This window comes from Pan troglodytes, chromosome 20 (genome assembly GCF_028858775.2).
Source record: "Pan troglodytes isolate AG18354 chromosome 20, NHGRI_mPanTro3-v2.0_pri, whole genome shotgun sequence".
Lineage (NCBI taxonomy): Eukaryota > Metazoa > Chordata > Mammalia > Primates > Hominidae > Pan > Pan troglodytes.
In genome coordinates, this window is record NC_072418.2 from 6319087 (window position 1) to 6340058 (window position 20972).

The 20972-nt window shown below is 54.8% G+C and overlaps 1 protein-coding gene and 1 non-coding gene across 2 annotated transcripts; both read right to left on the minus strand.

Annotated features, from left to right (window-relative positions):
- Nucleotides 1-2417: 2417 nt before the first annotated feature.
- On the minus strand, nucleotides 2418-20490 carry EEF2 (eukaryotic translation elongation factor 2). Its single transcript, XM_016934675.4, has 16 exons — nucleotides 20311-20490; nucleotides 11760-12090; nucleotides 10517-10731; nucleotides 9490-9671; nucleotides 9187-9398; nucleotides 8625-8803; nucleotides 8313-8418; nucleotides 7694-7807; nucleotides 7196-7334; nucleotides 6869-7064; nucleotides 6164-6422; nucleotides 5686-5793; nucleotides 4181-4534; nucleotides 3790-3972; nucleotides 3577-3709; nucleotides 2418-3109 (listed from the first exon to the last, which is right to left on the minus strand). The coding sequence occupies exons 2-16, from the start codon at nucleotides 11760-11762 to the stop codon at nucleotides 2916-2918; spliced, it is 2577 nt and encodes an 858-aa protein (XP_016790164.1). The 5' UTR covers nucleotides 11763-12090; nucleotides 20311-20490; the 3' UTR covers nucleotides 2418-2915.
- Nucleotides 8886-8951, minus strand: LOC112206495 (small nucleolar RNA SNORD37). Its single transcript, XR_002940855.2, has one exon. It is a non-coding gene; the product is annotated as a small nucleolar RNA SNORD37 (small nucleolar RNA).
- Nucleotides 20491-20972: the final 482 nt, after the last annotated feature.

Below are 20972 nucleotides of genomic sequence, written 5' to 3' on the forward strand. Positions count from 1 at the left end.
CAATATCTGTGATCCGCCGGCCTCGGCCTCTCATTACAGACGTGAGCCACAAGCCGGCCTTTATATTTTTTATTTACATTTTCAACGTACAATGGGTTGGCCAGGTGTGGTGACTCACGCCCGTAATCCCAACAGCTTGGGCAGCCAAGGCGGGCAGATCACTTGAGGTAGGAGTTTGAGACCAGCCTGCCCAACATGGTGAAACCCTGTCTGTACTAAAAATACAAAAGTTAGCCAGGCCTGGTGGCACATGCCTGTAATCCCAGCTACTCGGGAGGCTGGCGCAGGAGAATTGGTGGAGGTTGCAGCGAGCCGAGATCATGCCACTATACTACAGCCGGAGTGACGGAGGGAGACTCCGTCTCAAAGAAAAAAAAGTGGCAGGGCATGGTGGCTAACGCCTGTAATTCCAGCATTTTGGGAGGCCACGGTGGGCAGATCACGAGGTCAGGAGATCAAGACCATCCTGGCTAACACGGTGAAACCCTGTCTCTACTAATAAATACAAAAAATTAGTCGGGCGTGGTGGCGGGTGCCTGTAGTCCCGGCTACTTGGGAGGCTGAGGCAGGAGAATGGCGTGAACCCAGGAGGCGGAGCTTGCAGTGAGCCAAGATTGAGCCACTGCACTCCAGCCTGGGTGACAGAGCAAAGACTCTGTCTCAAAAAAAAAAAAAATTCAGCTTCCACATACCATCTTAACGTTTGCACTACTAAAAAATAGGACCCGGTATGGTGGCTCACACCTGCAACCCCAGCACTTTGGGAGGCTGAGGCGGGCTGACCTCTTACAGTCAAGAGCTTGAGACCAGCCTGGCCAACATGGTGAAACCCCATCTCACCTAAATATACAAAAATTACACAGACATGGTGATAGGCGCCTGTAATAACAGCTACTCGGGAGGCTGAAGCACAAGAATTGCTTGAGCACTTGAACCCGGAGGCAGAGGCTATAGTGAGCCGAGATCACAACACTGCACTCCATCCTGGGCGATAGAGTGAGATTCTCGAAACACAGTAATCCGTTACCCTGACTGCTGGAAACAGCGTCAGTTACAGCCCCAATTCAAATGCGACAGCCAAACCAAACCTCAGGCATACCTACATGTGGGCAAAACCTCAGCTGAGGCTTGGCCTTGACAATGCAGGGCCAGAGTGGCCCCCACCTTTGCCAAGAACCCCACAGCCCTACTTCACAGTCCCCACCTGCCTTCCTGAGGACAGAGAAAAAGGCGGAAAATGATCATGTTAACCTTATCAGCACTGACAAGATTAGGCCTCCTCACATCTTAGGCACTATTTAGAAAAACAAATGAGGCTGGGTGTGGCGCTCACACCTGAAACCCCAGCACTTTGGGATGCTGAGGCAGAAGGATCGCTTGAGCCCGGGAAGGAGACCAGCCTGGGCAACATAATGAGACCCCATTACTACAAAAAAAGTAAAAATTAGGTCAGCACAGTGGCTCACGCCTATAATTCCCAGCACTTTGGGAGGCCGAGGCGGGCAGATCACTTGAGGTCAGGAGTTCGAGACCAACCAGGCCAAGCAAAATTGTCTCAAAATAAAAATTAGCTGGGCATGGTGGCACATGCCTGGAGTCCCAGCTACCTGGCAGGCTGAGGCAGGAGAGTCCAGGAGATGGAAGATGCAGTGAGCTGACTACACTCATCTGGGAGACAGCAAGACTCTGCCTCTAAAAAAGTGTTTACAAGGCCGGGCACAGTGGTACAATCCCAACGCTTTGGGAGGCCAAGGCGGGTGGATCACAAGGTCGAGTGATCAAGATCATCCAGGCCAACATGGTGAAACCTCATCTCTACTAAAAATATAAAAATTAGCTAGGCGTGGTAACACACGCATGTAATCCCAGCTACCCAGGAGCCCGAGGCAGAATTGCTTGAACCCGGGAGGTGGAGGTTGCAGTGAGCAGAGATGGTGCCATTCCACTCCAGCCTAGCAAACAGTGAGACTCCATCTCAAAAAAAAAAAAAAAAAAGTTTAACAGCAAGCAAATGGGTTTCTAGCAAACTAGTCAGGACTGGGGTGACCACAGAAAATCCTGATGGCAGATAGAACTTGTGAGCTCGTCAGCAATTCGGAAAGTTGCTGAAACCTGCAAAGTTCAATCCGGAGCCCCTCGCTCCACAGGGCCATCCAAATGCGTTCAAAGTGACATCTCGTAATTCCTTGCCGCACTGATCCTACTTCAAATGCTCTGCAGACCCGCGCAGCTGGCAGCTGCTTCTCTGAATGACACAGGGGTAGGGCATTCCCACCACTCCAGAACATTCCACCTAACACTGAGGCAGCCCCAGGCTGCACCTAACTAGGGCCCGGGTCCCCTTCTAGGCTCCAGGGAGCCCAGTACTGGGCAGCCCGGCTCCCCTGCGAAGACACCGTGAAAAATGCAGAACAGAGTCACCACCTTATCAAATTTATTATTCCAATGGCACTAGTACAGCTGGAGGTGCTCATGGTGACACCGTACAGGACTTCCTGCCTGCTAGAAATCATCTACCCGCGTGTTCCTTTCCCCTTTCTGGGGCAAAAGCCACTGCGGGCCATGTACCCAAATAAACCTCTTAATGCGTTTGTTAAAATTAGTTTGGACATCTGAGTTTCCCTCTGAAGAAATGGAAAAAGTGTTGGGTGTCCCATCCCGCCTCCCCCTCCCCGACCGGCCCAGTAAGTCCCTACTAAGAGGGCGTGTCTGCTGCCTCTGGACTCTGGAAATAAATATCGAAAGAAACGGCATCAAGTGTTATGGTTGAGTGATGGCACGCAGCGGGCCCCAGAAACCTCTCAGGGGAGCGTCGCTGTGTCGGGACAGTCTCCATGTGTCGTCTGAGAATTCGAGGACGTGGTACTGTGGGTGCTGCGAGTCCCCGGGGCGGCAGGCGCTGCAGGAAGGGCCGCCTACAATTTGTCCAGGAAGTTGTCCAGGGCAGGGATGCCTTCTTTCAGGCCCTTGCGCTTGCGGGTCTCCGCCACCACCTGGCTGGGGCGGCTGCTGTTGTCGAAGGGGTCTCCGGGCAGGATCTGCCAGTGGTCAAACACACACTGGGGGAATGCCTGGCCGCCGGTGTTGGACCTCAGGTCAGCGGTGAAGCCTGCAGAGGGAAGCGAGACGCTCACTGGGTCATCAAGAAGGTGGCAGGGCAGAAGGAAAGTCCTATCAGGAGCTCAGGCTAGTTCCTCAGCCTGAGTCACCCTGCAGACCAGACACTCGGCCTGGTGCCCAGCACTTCACGAAGGGCCTAGCAGGCCACTCATGGGCCTCATGCCGATGCTCATTTGGGACAACCCTGTGCTACAGCTGGGCTGCTCTACTGGCCCAGGGCGTAGGCCTTCAGAGCTCCAGGCCCAGAGCCCTTCTCACACGGGGGATAGGAGAGCCCCTCCCCTAGGAATTCAGTGATTTAGGGGGTCCACAAGCTCTCAGAAACTGGGCCACCTGCTAAATCCATCACCTGCTCCCATCAGGACGCCTCCTTTAACACCCTGCTAAGCTTAACTGGGCTTCTGTCCCCCAAACCAGCCTGCCAGGCTCTGCAGGCCACACCGGGCAGGCACTCACCAAAGGACTCGTTGACGGGCAGATAGGCCTTGACAACAAACATGGGGGTGCCGGCCACCTGGGACTCCTCGAACACGTGGCCCCGCTTCCTGTTCAAAACCCCGTAGATGCCACCGACCACCTGCTCCGGACACTGCCAGAAGGGAAAGAAAACCTGTCAGTGGCCGCTGGGCAGGACGGTGGCAGGGTCAGCGGTGGGCGGGTAGACCTCACCTGGATCTCCACAAGGTAGATGGGCTCCATGAGGCGTGGCTGGGCGGTCAGCACACTGGCGTAGAGGCAGCGCCGCGCTGTGGGGATGATCTGGCCCCCTCCGCGGTGGATGGCGTCGGCGTGCAGGGTGACGTCATGGACGTCGAAGCGCACACCCCGCATGTTCTCCTCACACAGCGCGCCCTGGGGGAGGGGGAGAGCCACTGTCAAGGGCCGGACGCACCTCGGCTGCTTGCCCTCCACCTGCCAAGTCCTGCAGGTCTCCACCAGGGGGACCTGGGGCCTTGCCCGCCTTGGCCCCATTAGGGTTTCTGTCTCGGGAGGCAGGACCATGAGGTCCCTCTAGAGCCTGGAAACGGGTGTGGTCTGCACATGCTGAGCCGTGCCTCACCTCCTTGGTGGCCCACTGGAAGCCGGCCACCACACTGTCCTTGATCTCGTTGAGGTACTGCACACCCTTGGTGATGTCGGTGAGGATGTTGGGGCCGGTGCCGTCGGGCCCAAAGCACCAGATCTTGCGGGCCTCAGCCACGTCCCACTCGTACTTCTCGGCCAGGTAGCGCGCCCGCTGCTTGAGCTCCTGACGGGCGGACACCTCGCCTTTATCGATGTCCTCGGCCAGGCCGTCGGGGAAGGGCCGCGCCTTCATGTACAGCCGGTTGTGCTTGTTGGGGGACTTGGAGAGGCAGAGCACGTTCGACTCTTCACTGACTGTCTCGCGGTACGAGACGACCGGGTCAGATTTCTGCAAAAAGAAGAGGTAAGTCCCACTCTTGCCTGGAGAAAGAGGTGACCTTACACACAGAGGCATCCTTAAAAGCTTTTCCTAGCAAGGCGGACCTCATACAGCCTGGTAGAGCCATGTCAATCAGAACGAAACGGAGTCAGTGTTGCAGCGCCAAGCGCATCTCACTCCAGACAAGGACAAGGAGCAGGGGCTCCACTGAGCTCTCCGGTGCAGAAACCACGGGCTTGTGGAATTTTAAGCATTAACAGGAAAGAAACAAGGTCTGGAGCAGGCCTGTCCCCACCCCTCCAGAGCATTTGTGTGTTTGTGGACAGAAGACAGCAGGATGAGCTGTCTCGAGTAACTCAAAAACTGCCCCGGAGGCCGGGCATGGTGGCTGACGCCTGTAATCCCAGCACTTTGGGGGGCCGAGGCAGGTGGATCACGAGGTCAGGAGATCCAGACCATCCTGGCTAACACGGTGAAACCCCGTCTCTACTAAAAATACAAAAAATTAGCCGGGCACGATGGCAGGCGCCTGAAGTCCCAGCTACTCGGGAGGCTGAGGCAGGAGAACGGCGTGAACCTGGGAGGCAGAGCTTGCAGTGAGCCAAGGTCACGCCATTGCACTCCATCCAGCCTGAGCAACAGAGCAAGACTCTTGTCTCAAAAAAAAAAAAAAAAATAGCCTTGGGCCAGGCATGGTGGCTCACACCTGTAATCCCAGCACTTTGGGAGGCCGAGGCAGGGGGATCAGGAGGTCAGGAGATCGAGACCATCTTGACTTACTAACACAGTGAAACCCCGCCTCTACTAAAAATAAAAAAAAAAATTAGCCGGGCGGGGTAGCAGGCGCCTGTAGTCCCAGTTACTCAGGAAGCTGAGTGAGGCAAGAGAATCGCTTGAACCCAGGAGGTGGAGGTTCTAGCGAGCCGAGATCACGCCACTGCACTCCAGTCTGGATGACACAGCGAGACTATCTCAGAAAAACAACAACAAAAAAACAGCCCCGCATGCCTGTGGAAGACTGCAAAGAAGAAATTTGAAGAAACTGAGACCAAGACCAAGATCAAGTCTAGGCGCCTGCAGAGCCTAGCACAGCTCAGCTTTAAAGCAGAAGGCAGGTGTCGGGGGTGGGGCGTGGGGACGGCTGGTCACTGGCGCCTCACCTTGATGGGGATGCAGGCGTGGTCCTCCTCCAGGTCCTTCAGGCAGATCTCCAGGTGCAGCTCGCCGGCGCCCGCGATGATGTGCTCTCCCGACTCCTCGATGATGCACTGAAAGGGACGCGGGTCAGCACCAAAGGGGTAGGCGGCTCGGAACAGGCGGGACCAGGCTCCCAGCTTCCCTTTAGCTAGGGACCCCGCCAGAACAAGATTTCAGGGAAGGTGCCAGGAAACTGGGACCAGCACAAACTCCTGAAGAAATGTAAGTCCCACAAGCTACAGTGAACACGCGCAGAGCAGCCTAGGAGAGGGTGGTGGCTGCCTGGGCGGGAGTCTCCATTTACGGCCACAGCCAAGAACCCCTCCTTTCATGACCAGTCACCCCAATCCAACAACCACAGCAACCCACACAGCCACAACTCAGGACACAAGCCGTCCCCCCTCAGGGTGTCTGCTCCCAGCAGGTGCACTCCGTGCCCACCTGCACCATGGGGTCGGACTTGGCCAGCCGCTTCAGCCCCTCCACCAGCTTGGGCAGGTCAGCCGGGTTCTTGGCCTCCACGGCCACTCTGACAACAGGGCTGACGCTGAACTTCATCACCCGCATGTTGTGCGCATGCTCGAAGGTGGTGATGGTGCCCGTCTTCACCAGGAACTGGTCCACGCCCACCAGGCCCACAATGTTCCCACAAGGCACATCCTCGATGGGCTCCACGTAGCGGCCCATCATCAAGATTGTTCTGGAAGAAGCAGAAGGCGGCAGCAGGCCGCAGGGATGGTTGTGCTGGACCCTGGAGGGCCAGGGCAGGTCCCTCCCGGAGTTGGTGGCCCTCCTGCCAGGTCCCAGGGCAGACTGGTGGCTTCCACGAGGCCCTGACTGCCGCGTCGGGGCTGCCAGGAAACATCCTCTTCGGAATCACTGCCCTCCTCCCTGGGTATGGGTCGACAGCCGCCACCCACCTGTGCCCAGGGACACAGATGAGCGGGGGTCTGCTGTGCCCTGGGGCTTGGAGCTTCTCCAGGAACGCCCTCACTGGGCTAAGAACAAAAGTTGTGGCTGGCACAAGTGTCACCTATATTCCTTCTATGCTCCTTACTTCTAGCTCCTGACTGAGGAGCCCAAGACTTGGAGCAGGACAGAGCCCGCAGCAGTGCCAAGGGGCCTGCCCATCACCCAGCTGCTCACCTCTGGATTGGCTTCAGGTAGAGGTCCTCCTTCTTCCCAGGGGTATAGTTGGGCCCCATGATCCTGACCTTCAGGCCAGTGGAGACCAGCCCCGAGAAGACTCGTCCAAAGGCGTAGAACCGACCTTTGTCGGAGGTTGGCACCATTTTGGAAATATACATCATAAGAGGGCCTTTGGGGTCACAGCTTTTAATGCCTGAGGGACAGAGAAAACCCGCAAGCTTTATTCCAGTGCAGCTCAGCCTTCTGGAACCCTGCAACCCACAACCTTGGGGAACAGGAAGTCATCCGGCTGCAACTCAGGGCCCGGCCGCCGGGACCACGTACCCATGGCAGCCTCGTCGTCCGGGGGCCCCTCGTACAGGAGCTCGCAGCGGTACTTCTGGGCCGTCACAGGGGAGGGCAGGTGGATGGTGATCATCTGCAACAAGGCGTCTCCGGCGGGCAGCCAGCGGCGCATCACAGCCTGCGGGGGCAGAGAGCGGCGCATAAGACACCTGGGGAGCCCAGGATGGCCCCGCCCCGTACACGCTTCCTCTCTTGAAGCCAAGGAAGCCAAAGTCAGGACTAACGTTCTCCAAAGCACAGTCCCTTCTGGAAGGCGGCAAAGGCCATGCACACTCCTGCCAAGGCCCTCACCCACACCTGTCCCGGATGGGGCTGGCTGCTGGGATGTGTCTCCAGCAGCACCCAGAGTCTAAAGCGAAAGGGGCAGCAGCTGTCCCTGCCCAGCTGAGGACTTCAGCCCCCAGGCCTGGGCTGTCAGAGCATCCGGAAGCAGCAGCCTGTGTTCCCTCCACCCCGAGGGCTGGGCCCAGGCCGCACCTTCAGCAGGGGTTTGCCTTCTTTGTCCTTGTCCTCGCTGTCCAGTTTGATGTCCAGTTTCTCTATCAGTTTTGCTGTCTCCTCTTTCTTGAAATTCATGATCGCATCAAACACCTACATTCCCCACCAAGAAACAAGAAAGCCCATTTGGGAACAGCAGGAGGAAGCCTGGCACTGCTTCCTGCTTGGGAGACTCAGGTCAGCGCAGGGGTACGCAGCACGGGAGCAGGAGCAGGCCTGGCCTGCCTACCACGGGCCCAGCCAGCTGAGCGGATCGGGAGCTGGAGGAAACCTCGTGGTGGAGCAGAGGAAAATGCCCACTTTGACTCAGACAAGGACCCAAGTTCTGACTTAAAAGCACTGAACCGCCACCTGTCACCAAAGCCACAAAGTTATTCAACCCCCTCAATGCAGGAGAGGTCCCAAGGCTCTGGCTATGCAGTCCAGATCTTAAGAGAGGAGCCCTGACTCCACCTCAGTTAGGAGCTGTGCCTCCTCCCATTTCACATCTGCCCCACAAGGAGATGGGCCCAGTCAGCTGACAGGCTACCGGCCGGAGCCCACAGGGCCGAGGGCCAATAGTCGCATCGGCGGGGTGCCTGGCGCAGCCCTCACTCACCTTGAAGATGGGGTCCAGGATCAGCTGGCAGAAGGTGCGTGGCAGCTTCTTCCCTTCGGGGCTGGTGGCTGACTTGCTGAACTTGCCGTTGGCTGGGTCAAAGTACCTGGCAAGAAGAGGCCAAGCCAAATCAAGTTAGGGTCTCCAGGGGATGACTGGGGGGGTGGTGGTCGCCAAGGGGACATGCTTGGGCAAGACTCTATGGGGTGCCTGGTGGGCTTGAGCCACGCTGTGAATAGCACACCACGCCCCTACGTCGCTGCCACTACCCCCAGGTGTCAGGAATCCCCCACCATATTCCGCGGGGCTCACCTGTCACCCCACAGCTTCTTCATCATGTCCTCTACTTTCTTGGCCCGTTCGGCAGGCCCCAACTGGCCCTCCCCCTTGGCGGCGAACTTGGCCACGTACATCTCGGCAAACTGCTTCAGGGTGAAGGCCCACCCGTGGAGGCCAGACCCGAAGCCCACGGTACCGAGGACAGGATCGATCTGGAAGTGTGAGAAACAAGAAGCAGCCGTGAGGGAACCTGCGCAGAGCCTGAAGCTACGGGCTGGGAGCCTTGGGCACAGGCCTCAGACGCTGGATTTCTTCAGTAGACGTCAGGTCAAAGTGAAGAAATGATCAGTCATCACCAACAGGGGGGCCAGCCCCTCCGCCACCCAGGGCAGCGTTCCCTGAGCTCGTCTCTTCCAGCTGCCCAAAGATCAAGAGCTGGATCAAGTCGGATGAAAACATTCCAGCCCCCTTCTCTGTCACCCCAACGTTCCTGGCAAAAACACACTTCCAGTCCCCCTCAGCTCAACTCCACTCCCCACCGGCTCCTGCGGATCCCACTGCGGCAAGCCCACCACCCAGCTAGGGAGGGCCGTACCATGATGTTGCCCATGGGGCCGCTCTCGCCCTCGCCATAGGTGGAGATGATGACGTTCACGTTCTCCACGATGCGCTGGAAAGTCTGGTAGAGCTCCTCAGGCTCCAGCTGCAGCTCCAGCAGGGCGCGGTCCATCTTGTTCATCATCAGCACAGGCTTGATGCGCTCGGCAATGGCCTGCCGCAGCACTGTCTCCGTCTGCACGCACACGCCTGGGGACACGGGGGACAGGGCGGCGCTGTCATCCTCAAGCAAGGATGGCCCCAGGTTCCAGGCCCTGCCTCAGGGGGATCCACTGCTTACCTGACACGCAGTCCACCACCACCAATGCGCCATCGGTGACTCGGAGGGCAGCAGTCACCTCCGAGGAGAAATCGACGTGCCCGGGGGAGTCAATGAGGTTGATGAGGAAGCCGGCACCATCCTTGCTCTGCTTGATGAAGTTCAAGTCATTCTCCGAGAGCTCGTAGAAGAGGGAGATGGCACTGATGGAGGGAGGGACCCGTCAGGGGGACAGGAGCCACACACCTGGCCCAGGGAGTCTGGGATGCTGTCAGAAGCCAGGCTGCTCCTCCCTCCATGACTCATCCCTGGAGAGGCTCCCACAAGAGCCAACCCACCCTTGTCCTTTGCCTCTGTCCGAGACATGCCACCCCCACGACAGGGAACTCCTGGTACCAGCCCCATAGCCAGATCCTCAGAGCTCTCCTGACCAAACATCCTGCCCCACCGACTTGGTCCCAAGATTCATCACACCTGACTCAAAGTAACAACTAAAAGACCCAGCAGGACAGCAAAAGCCTCCAAAGACTCCAACCCTTCCCTCCTCACTTCTGCCCCTGCTCCAGGGGAAATGAAGAGCCTTAGCCAGAGTCCCTCACCATGGTACCAACCCAGGAAAAAAAGCAGTTGGGGTCACTGTGCTCTGCACTCCCCCTACTCGTATCGGGGCCAGAAACTGACATGGAATGAACACCTTCCAGTGCAACACAGGAGCTTCCCAGCATCCCAAGCACTAGGAACACCCTCCCCTCCCAGGTGTGACAGCCAAACCTCTCCAGATATTGTAGAAGTGGGGGCAAGTCCCCCAGGGAGGGAGAACCACTGAGTGAAGCCCCCTCCTCAAGAAAACCTTCCAGCTCGCAGTACCCCCAATCCCTGTGCCTCTCCATCCTGTCTCCCTGGACTGAACCTCACTCATTCTCCCATGAATTAAGAAACCAGGAGAAAGAGACGTTGCCAAGTCTCTCCCCGCGCACCCTGGCCCAGTGGCCTCCAGCTGCCAGGCCAGCACCTCCCTGCCTGGGTACAGAGGGCACAGGGAGCTCACGTTGACTTGATGGTGATGCAACGCTCCTGCTCGTCCTTCCGGGTATCAGTGAAGCGTGTCTCCCCGGCCCGGGCCGAGGCGATGATGCCCGCCTTGCACACCAGGGAGTCTGTCAGCGTGGACTTGCCATGGTCCACGTGGGCGATGACAGACATGTTGCGGATGTTGGCCTTCTTGTCCATAATGGCGCGGATCTGGTCTACCGTGAAGTTCACCTGGGCAAGACAGGGAGGCTCAGACCAGCTCGTGATTTCCAGGAACACAGCATGGCACGGAGCGTTCAGTCCAAACGAACCAGCATGCCCAAGGCCAGGAGGGGGTTGGTGCTGGGGTGCCCCAAGCCCACCCAATCTTGCCAGCCTAACACCCCTTAAGAGCCACCCCACAATCTCCAAGGAACCACCGTTAATAGGTGTCATTTAAAATTGACAACCCAGAAATAAAAGTGCTCAAGAATAAAACTGAGTGGCAACAGATTTCCTTGATACCAGGTACAAATACTAAAGTCTCACTTGAGGCCAACCGCGCAAGGGATGAACCCTCTCCTAAAGCCCCCTCCACGTTGTCACCGGGCCACCCAAACTTCCCCGAGCAAGAAGCTTCATCATAAAATGCAAGGTCACCCCTCGGCAAAGGGGATCAGACAAGGCCACCCACCCCAGGAAATAACGGGGAGCCGGAACGGCCCTAACTGCCAAAAGCCGACAGCTCGTGTCTCAGTAAGAGTCTTTGTACATCTGGGAGTCATAGAAAGGACAAGTGCCTAAGATCGACAATTAACACCATCAGGAGAAGGTATTTGGAAGGAAAAGAGGAGCCTTTCAGGTGTCGCTTTGCTCGTTCTGCCATTTCCCTGCCGCCCCTAGTCCCCCGGCAGAAAATCGATCTCAAACTCGCGGCCCGCGGGTTACATAAGGCGCCTCCCTGTCTCCCCGCTTCCACCGCGGTGCCCGCCATTACTACGCCTGCCACATCATCATATCCCACCCCCATCCCCGCTAACACCCCAGCTCCAGCCAGGTCTGGGCAAGGTTACGGCGCCCTCGGAAGCGGAGAAGGGGCTCGGTGAACAGCGCGGCGCACAGACATGGCGGCGGCCGCTTCCCCAGCCCCGGCTCCTCCGGCCCCGCCGCCGCTACGTCTCCTCCTGGCACGGGGGGCCCCAGCGTCCCAGGCTAGGCAGCGTAGGCCCCGCGGAGGCCCCGCCGCCGCTCCGGGGCACCAGCGAGGCAGGGTTACTCACCATGGTGGCGGATGGCGGTGGATTCTCCCAGGTAGAACCGAAAGAAGCGAGTCGCGCCGAGTATGGCGGCGACGACGGCGGAAGAGAACGCTGACGTCAACACTCAGCTTTTTATAGGCGGACGCCGGTTGGGCGGGTCATGTGACTGCGCTGCGGAGGCGGGGCGAAGGGACGCCGCGCAAGCGCACGGAGGCGTGTCTCCCCCCCCCGCCCCCCGTTAACCCATTCGGCGCCGGCGCGGCGCTCTAGAAGAGAAGCTGGGCATCTTGGGGGCGGTGGTCGCTCTCGGTGTGCAGTGTTCAGGTGCACAAAGTAAAGAGCGCCGTTTTAGCTGAGAACGAGAACCATAGCAACGATATTAGCTTGCAAGTTGTCCAGTACTTCTATTAAAACCAATTTACAAGGTGAATAGAGTCTGTGGATTATACCCAAGTCAATTTCCCTGTTTGGACATTGTTACGTAAGACGATACCCCTGGGAGAAGCCGAGGGAAAAAGGACACTTGCGACCACTATACTGTTTTTGCAACTCCTTACCTGTAATTATTTCTAAATAAAAAGCTTTATAAGAAGCAGGCATCGGAATCACTGATCCCACAAATGCATACTGAGCATCTATACACCAGGCATTGTTAGGGGTTTTGTAGATATAGCAGTGGACCAAACACCTTGCTAGCTTGACCACACTGCGTGTTCTTCTACCAGCTACTAGGATTTCTCTGTGACTCAATTTCACCTGCTCGGAGGTGATCAATACCACCCTATTGTTTGGGGGAGAGTAAAACGAACTAAAGACATCTAAAAGAATTAGGACCGTGCCTGATACCCAACGCTCAATAAACGCTGTCTATTTTAATTAGCTAAGATTGCTATTAATAAAACAGTTATTTATTTCAGGACTGGTTTGCCATGTCCCAGGCACCCGGCTAAGCGGTTTACTGGCACAATTTCATTTTCTATTTCATTTCCTCTCCAGGGGGAGGCGCAGGAAGACTGTTTAGCATTTGTGTCCTAATCTGACCCTAAGAAACAGTTGAATGTATTTCATATCTCATGAATTGGCATTCAATTGTGTAACTCTATCCCTTATGAAAAGCCCAACCCGCTGTTTAGCACATAGTAGGTACTCAGCATTTCTTGCATGAATGATGTTCTCACAGTGCAAATGAAGCCCCTGCGGTACATCTTTCCTTAAACTCACTTTGTGAAACAGGAGAGCCACTGCAGTGCTTTTTCTGGGCTGGGAGAGGGGGAGGTGTGGATCCACAAAAAGGAATGCAAATTCCAGCCTGGACTCTAAAATAAACCTGTACACTCCTCCCCCTCACGAATGCTTCGGACACTTTGCTTTACAAAGCGCTGTCTCAACCTTGGGTTTCATTTAACGGATGATTGCTCTTGCTATCACCAGTTAACCCAGTGGAAAACTGAAAAGTATCTTCCGAAAGGATTGAGGCTCTGAAAGGTAGAGGGCACGGCAGGGAGCAGATGGGAGCGCCCGGGGTCCCTAACCACCTACACCTGTGCCTGTGACGCCTTTAAAGTTAAGTTACAAGTCAAGCGCATGCGCCACTTGGGGCATGAGTTTTTAGCAGAGGGGTAGTCGGTTTCGCATTATTAATAATAAAATTCTTCAAAATTTTTAAATGCACTGAGCACCTGCTACGTGTTGCGTTTCCTATTGGGCGCTTCGCAGCCGTTTTTTCCTTGCAAAGTGGGAGCATTTCAGAGATGTAATGGAAAGGTTTTCATTAAAAGAGGTGTCAGGCGAGAGGCGGAGGTTGCAGTTAGCCGAGATCGCGCCACTGCCCTCCAGCCTGGCGACAGAGCGAGATTCCGTCTCAAAAAAATTTTTAAAAATTTTAAAAATTAAACAGGGGTTAGGCTGCTTGCGATGGATCACGCTTGTAATCCCAGCACTTTGGGAGGCCGAGGCAGGCAAATCACCTAAAGTCAGGAGTTCGAGACCAGCCTACCCAATATGGAGAAACCCCGTCTTTACTAAAAATTAAAAAATTAGCCCGGCGTGGTGGTGAACGCCTGAAATCCCAGCTACTTTGGAGGCTGAGGCAGGAGAACCGCTTGAACCCGAGAGGCAGAGGTTGCAGTGAGCCGAGATCACGGCATTGCACTCCAGCCTGTGCGACTAAGAGTTAAGACTCTGTCTCAAAAAAAAAAAAAAAAGGGGGGGGTGCTGTTCACAGGTATCCCGGAACTTAATAAAAGAGGGGTTGAGTTTCTTCTCAAGTGCATGGATTGTTTATTGAAAAATTCTAACATCATGTAATTTAAAGAACTAGGGGGAGAGCTTAAGGGAAAAAGGGGAATTTTCAACCCCATAGCTGCAGGGATGGAGCCAGGTGTTGGCAGGGAAGGATCTCTCCCACTGTCATCCCCACATCCACGAAGAGCAGAATCCTGGAGTACCACAAGCAGCCACAACCAGGTCAGCTGTAACAAGTACAATAATAAATATAGGCTGCGTCTAAAGGGTGGGGACCGATAAAAAAAATTCACCTCTGCAGAGAAGCTCCGCTGCGCATGCGCCTGCTGCGGCGCCCGGAGGACTCAGAGACCGCAGTAGCGGCCCCTGCTGACCGACAGTCGCCAGTGCAGGCCTCTGGACACTGCCTTTTTTTTTTTTTTTTTTTTTTTTTTTTTTTTGAGACCAAGTCTCGCTCTGTTGCCAGGCTGGAGTGCAGTGGTGCGGTCTCAGCTCACTGCAGCCTCCGCCATCCGATTCAAGCGATTCACCTGCCTCAGCCTCACGAATAGCTGGGATTACAGGCGGCTGCCACCACGCCCGGGTAATTTTTTTGTATTTTTAGTAGAGACAGGGGTTTCACCATGTTGGCCGGGCTGGTCTTGAACCCCTGACCTCGTGATCTGCCCGCCTTGGCCTCCCAAAGCGCTGGGATTACAGGTGTGAGCCACCGCGCCCGGCCAACACTGTCTTTTAACGGTTTATTCAGCGTTTACTAGGACCTGACCTCACGGTCCTTTAAATCAAATACTTCAGCTAACCTACCCACACCCTGGACTTCAGGTGGCCTCCTTTACGCCTGAGAAAATGGAGACTCAGATAAGTTAAGTCATTTGCCCACGTTCACAGAGCTAGTAAAGGTGCAGCCAAATCCGACTCAAGTAGTGGTTTAATCGGGAAGGAGCCCGGTCCTGCAACTGTTGTCCAGATGCATTTCAGATTTGGGAAAACAGGCCGGGCACGGTGGTTTATGCCTGTAATCCCAGCACTTTGGGAGGCAGAGGCAGGCGGATCATGAGCTCAGGAGATTGAGACCATCCTGGCCAACATGGTGAAACCTTGTCTCTACTAAAAATACAAAAAAATTAGCTGGGTGTGGTGGCACGTGCCTGTAATCCCAGCTACTCGGGAGGCTGAAGCACGAGAATCGCTTGAACCTAGGAGGTGGAGGTGGCAATGAGCTGAGATTGCGCCACTGCACTCCAGCCTGGGTGACAGAGACTCCGTCTCAAAAAAAAAAAAAAAAAAAAAAAAAGGCCGGGCATGGTGGCTCACGCCTGTAATCCCAGCACTATGGGAGGCCAAGGCGGGCAGATCATGAGGTCAGGAGTTCGAGACCAGCCTGGCCAATATGATGAAACCCCGTCTCTACTAAAAATACAAAAATTAGCTGGGCATGGTAGCAGACACCTGTAGTTCCAGCTACTCGGGAGGCTGAGGCAGGAGAATCGCTGGAACCCGGGAGGTGGAGGTTGCAGTGAGCCGAGATGGCGCCATTGCACTCTAGCCTGGGCAACAGACCAAGACTCTGTCTCAAAAAAAAAAGTGGATTTTCTCTTTTAGATGATTAAACAAATGGGTTCAGGAAGGCCTGGTGAGTCTGTGTAGTAAGAACAGGCGCAGTGGCTCACGCCCGTAGTCCCAGCACTTTGGGAGGCGGAGGTGGGTGAATCACTTGAGGTCAGGAGTTGGAGACCAGCCTGGCCAACATGACGAAACCCATCTCTACTAAAAATACAAAAATTAGCCGGGCGTGGTGGCGGGCGCCTGTGGTCCCAGCTACTCAAGAGGCTGAGGCAGGAGAATTGCTTGAACTCAGGAGGCCGAGGTTCCAGTGGGCAGAGATCACGACACTGCACTCCAGCCTGGGTGATAGTGGGAGACTCCACACCCCGAAAAGAAAGAAAAAAGGCCGGGCGCAGTGGCTCATGCCTGTAATCTCAGCACTTTGGGAGGCCAAGGTGGGGGGGGCCCGCCTGGCCAACATGGTGAAACCCCGTCTCTACTAAAAACACAAAAATTAGCTGGGCATGGTGGTACATGCCTGTAATCCCAGCTACTCGGGAGGCTGAGACACGAAAATCGCTTGAACCCGGGAGGCAGAGGTTGCGGTGAGCCGAGATTGTGTCATTGCACTCCAGCCTGGGCAACAAGAGCGAAACTCCATTTCAAAAAAAAAAAAAAAGAAAAGAAACTAAAAAAAAAAAAAAAAAAAAAAAAAGGAATAGGAGCTCTAAGCAAAAGCTGGTACTTCTGACCACATAGCTATGCAGAGCCTTTATGATGAATATGGATTTATGCAGCCCCAGATTACTGAGGCTTAAACTGAGGGTCTCGGTCTGTCCAGACTCCCCCTTCTGCTGAGGGCTCCCAATGCAACCTTAGGGACGTGCATTAGAGCCTTCAGCCACCTGTTTTGCATTTCTTAGTTTTTTTGGCTGCCCTGGGGGCCTCCGGGGTAGGGGACTTTCCACTGGGCCACACCCACCTTGCCTGCAAACACAAGCATCAGTTTTTCCCCTGGTTTTCAACTTCTCCCAAAACCCAGTTCCTAACATTCCTCAGACCCTGGCACTCGCGTGTTCAGCAAACATGGGACCCAGCTTTAAAACACTCAGAGAGAAATCCCTGCCCTCCGGAGATGGCGGGCTGGAGAGGAAATAGCCAATCAAATATCTGCACAAATGGAAGCTCTCAAATTGCACTAGGAGGGCGAGGGAGACCGAGTAAAGAGAGGGCATAATAGAGGAGGAAAGGCCGGGCGTGGTGACTCACGCCTGTAATCCCAGCACTTTGGGAGGCGGAGGCAGGTGGATATCCTGAGGTCAGGAGTTCGAGACCAGCCTGGCCAACATGGTGAAACCTCGTTTCTACTAAAAATACAAAAATTAGCCAGGTGTGGTGGCGTGCAGCTGTAGTCCCAGTTAGTCCGGGAGGCTGAGGCAGGAGAATCGCTTGAACCCGGGAGGCAGAGGTTGCAGTGAGCTGAGATTGAGCTACGGCACTCCAGCCTGAGTGACAGAGTGAGACTTTGTCTCATAAAAATGAAAAAACAAAAACAAAAACAGGAGAGGACTGACATCTATCGTGGGGAATCAGGGAGGGCATCATGGAGGAGGAGATTTTATTTTATTTTTTTTCTTGAGACGGAATCTCGCTCTGTCGCCCAGGCTGGAGTGCAGTGGCACAATCTCAGCTCACTGCAAGCTCTGCCTCCCGGGTTCACGCCATTCTCCTGCCTCAGCCTCCAGAGTAGCTGGGACTACCGGCGCCCGCCACCACACCCGGCTAATTTTTTGTATTTTTAATAGAGATGGGGTTTCACCGTGTTAGCCAGGATAGTCTCGATCTCCTGATCTCGTGATCCGCCCGCCTTGGCCTCCCAAAGTGCTGGGATTACAGGCGTGAGCCACCCCGCCCGGCCAAATAATAATAATATTAAAATAACGCAGCTGGGCGCGGTGGCTCACGCCTGTAATCCCAGCACTTTGGGAGGCCGAGGCGGGCGGATCACGAGATCAGGAGATCGAGACTATCCTGGCTAACACGGTGAAACCCCGTCTCTACTAAAAAATACAAAAAACTTAGCCAGGCGTGGTGGTGGGCGCCTGTAGTCCCAGCTACTCGGGAGGCTGAGGCAGGAGAATGGTGTGAGCCCAGGAGGCGGAGCTTGCAGTGAGCCGAGATCGCGCCACTGCACTCCAGCCTGGGCGACAGACTGAGACTCCGTCTCAAAAAATAAAATAAAATAAAAATAAAAAATAAAGCGTAACCTATATACAGAAAGAACATGAATCGAATGTATAAAGCCTCGTGATTTTCACAAACTGAAAACACTCCAATACGCAGCACCAAGATCTAACAACACACAATGTGACCAGGCCCCAGAAACACCCTCTGCCCTGCCAAGGATAACCACCCTATCTCCTGACACAGATTTTTTTGTGTGGCCTATTTTTGAGCTTCTCACACCTTGATGGTGCAGCACAGCCTCTTCTGGATCCAGCCTCTTCTTGCACTCAACGTTACCTAGAAGGATTTGTCCACTTTGTGGGTGGCTGACATTTGTGCATCCTCACTGCTGTGTTCTCTTTTTTTGAGACAGAGTCTCACTACGGGTCCCAGGTTGGAGTGCAATGGTACAATCTCAGCTCACTGCAACCTCCACCTCCTGAGCTCAGGCAAGTCTCCTGCCTCAGCCTCCCAAGTAGCTGGAACTAAAGGCACGCGCCACCATGCCCGACTAATTTCTAGTAGAGATGGGGTTTCGCCATGTTGCCCAGGCTGGTCTTGAACTCCTGGCCTCCAGTGATCTGTCTGCCTCTGCCTCCCAAAATGCTGGGATTACAGGCGTGAGCCACCGTGCCAGGCGCCCCAGGGGATTTTTTTTCCCCACAAGATGTTGCCCAGGCTGGTCTGGAACTATAGGCTCAACTGGTTCCCCTGCCACAGACTCCTGAGCAGCTGGTGTTACAGGCAGGAACCCGTGCACCTGACTAACCTCCCGTGTGGATTCTGCTCCAAGGGGACACTTAGCAATGTCTGGGGATATGCATGGTTCTCACGACTTGGGGTGCTCCTGGCATAGAGTGGGTGGAGGCCAGGGATGCTGCTTAGCGCCCTAAAGTGCCCAGGACTGCCCCACCCCGGAGAAGGATCTGGCCCCAAATGTTGATGATGTTGAGGTTGCAATTGAAATCCTGCCTCAATTATTTGGAAAAAACATTGAGATACGAGAATAAACTCCCAATGGGGTGAACAGCACATATCAAGGAGACCCCAGCTCCCGGGATTCTCCTCCTCTCTCCCTCCCCACTCAGGGTGTGAATTTCAATGTGCGCAGCCTCCTGGGACCTCAGCAGGGCAGAGAATCAAGAGACACACAGTCTCTTGGAGGTCCGTGGAATCCCCTAACCCAGGCGGTCTCAGCCAAGGTCGATCCTGCCTCCCCAGGGGACACTGGCAATGTCTGGGGACATTTGTGCTTGCCCTGGCAGAATGGGTGCTGTTCAGCACCCTGCTCCAGATGGCCCCACCCAAGAGAATTATCTAGCCCAATTGTCAACAGTGCTGTGCTTTAGTAGCGCTGAACATAATTGTTTAAAATTATGAAATGCAGAAACTATTTCAGAGTTGCTACACAGGTTGTATTCATTCATTCCACACATACTTATAGAGCAGTTTGTTTCTGCCAGGCATTAACTGAGGGACTGGGGACACAGACCTGGTGGGGCTGACATTCTAGTGAAGGTGACGGCAGGGAGGTGATGGGGCAGGTTGTGCACGGCCTTGTGGGCCTCAGGGAAGACTGGCGCTTTTATCCAGAGGAAGGTGGGAGCCATAGAGGGCGGTGGGCAGAGAAGGGACAGGGTTTGACTCAGGTGCTCACACACGCCCTCTGCTGGCTGCTTTGGGGAGAACAGACTGTAGGTGGGAAGGGCAGGAGGCTGAAATCAGCTGAAAAAAAGCGGCAGGTTCCCGCAGCTCAGGGTACCTTAGGGCACTGGAAACCCACTGTGTGAGCAGCTTGCACCTGGGCCCTTTGCACTGCCCCATGGGACTTGGAGGACTTGGGGAACAGATGCCAACATGATGTTCATTTGGCCTGCTGTGGTGTGAGTTTGTTTGTTTAGACAGAGTCTCGCTCTGTCGCCAGGCTGGAGGGTAGTGGCACAATCTCAGCTCACTGCAACTTCAACCTCCTGGGTTCAAGCGATTCTCCTGACTCAGCCTCCCGAGTAGCTGGGATTGGGGCCGGCTAATTCTGTATTTTTAGGAGAGATGGGGTTTCTCCGTGTTGGTCAGGCTGGTCTCGAACTCCCGAACTCAGGTAATCTCCCCGCCTCAGCCTCCCAAAGTGCTGGGCTTAGAGGCGTGAGTCACCGCACCCGTCGGAGTCTATCTTTTCAAATCTCTTGGGTATATGCCCAGGAGTGGGATTGCTGCCTTGTTAATGTTTCTCAAACAGCCGGGAGCGGTGGCTCACGCCTGTAATCCCAGCACTTTGGGAGACCGAGGAGGGCGGATCACAATGTCAGGAGTTAAGACAACAGCCTGGCCAGCATGGTGAAGCCCCGTCTCTACTAAAAATACACAAATTAGCTGGGCATGGTGGCGCGCCTGTAGTCCCAGCTACTCGGGAGGCTAAGGTAGGAGAATCGCTTGTCCCCGGGAGGCAGAGGTTGCAATGCGCCTAGATCGCGCCACTGCACTCGAGCCTGGACGACAGAGCGAGACTCCATCTCAAAAAAAAAAAAAGAAAGAAAAAGAAGATAATTGAAACAATTACCCTCCCAGGTAGAAAGTCCCTGCTGATGGGGTGCATCTGTTCAGCAGCGGTGTTGAGAGCTCAAGCTCTTTTTAACGCTTTGCCTTGCTGTCTCCAAAGTATTGCCTTCAATCCTCATAGTCCAAAGCGTCCACCATCCCATTCACGTTTCAGCCAATAGGAAGAAGGAAAGAGAAAAACAGGAAAAGAGTTTACAAGCCACTCCTGCTATTGGTCAGAATGTGTCACGTGACCATACTCAGCTGCAAGGGTTGGTGGGAAATGTAGTCTTTTTTCTGGGAGGCCATGTGTTCGGCTTAAAATTGTCTTTTTTTCTTTCTCTTTATTTCTTTTTTCTTTTCTTTTTTTTTTTTTTTTAGACGGAGTTTTGCTCTTGTTGCCCAGGCTGGAGTACAGTGACGCGATCTCGGCTCACTGCAACCTCCGACTCCCGGGTTCAAGCGATTCTCCTGCCTCAGCCTCCTGAGTAGCTGGGATTACAGGCGCACACCACCACGCCCAGCTAATTTTTTGTATTTTTAGTAGAGACGGGGTTTCATCATTTTAGCCAGGCTGGTATCGAACTCCTGACCTCAGATAATCCACCTGCCTCGGCCTCCCAAAGTGCAGGGATTACCGGCGTGAGCCACCACGCCCAGCCTTTTTCTTTCCTTCCTTCCTTC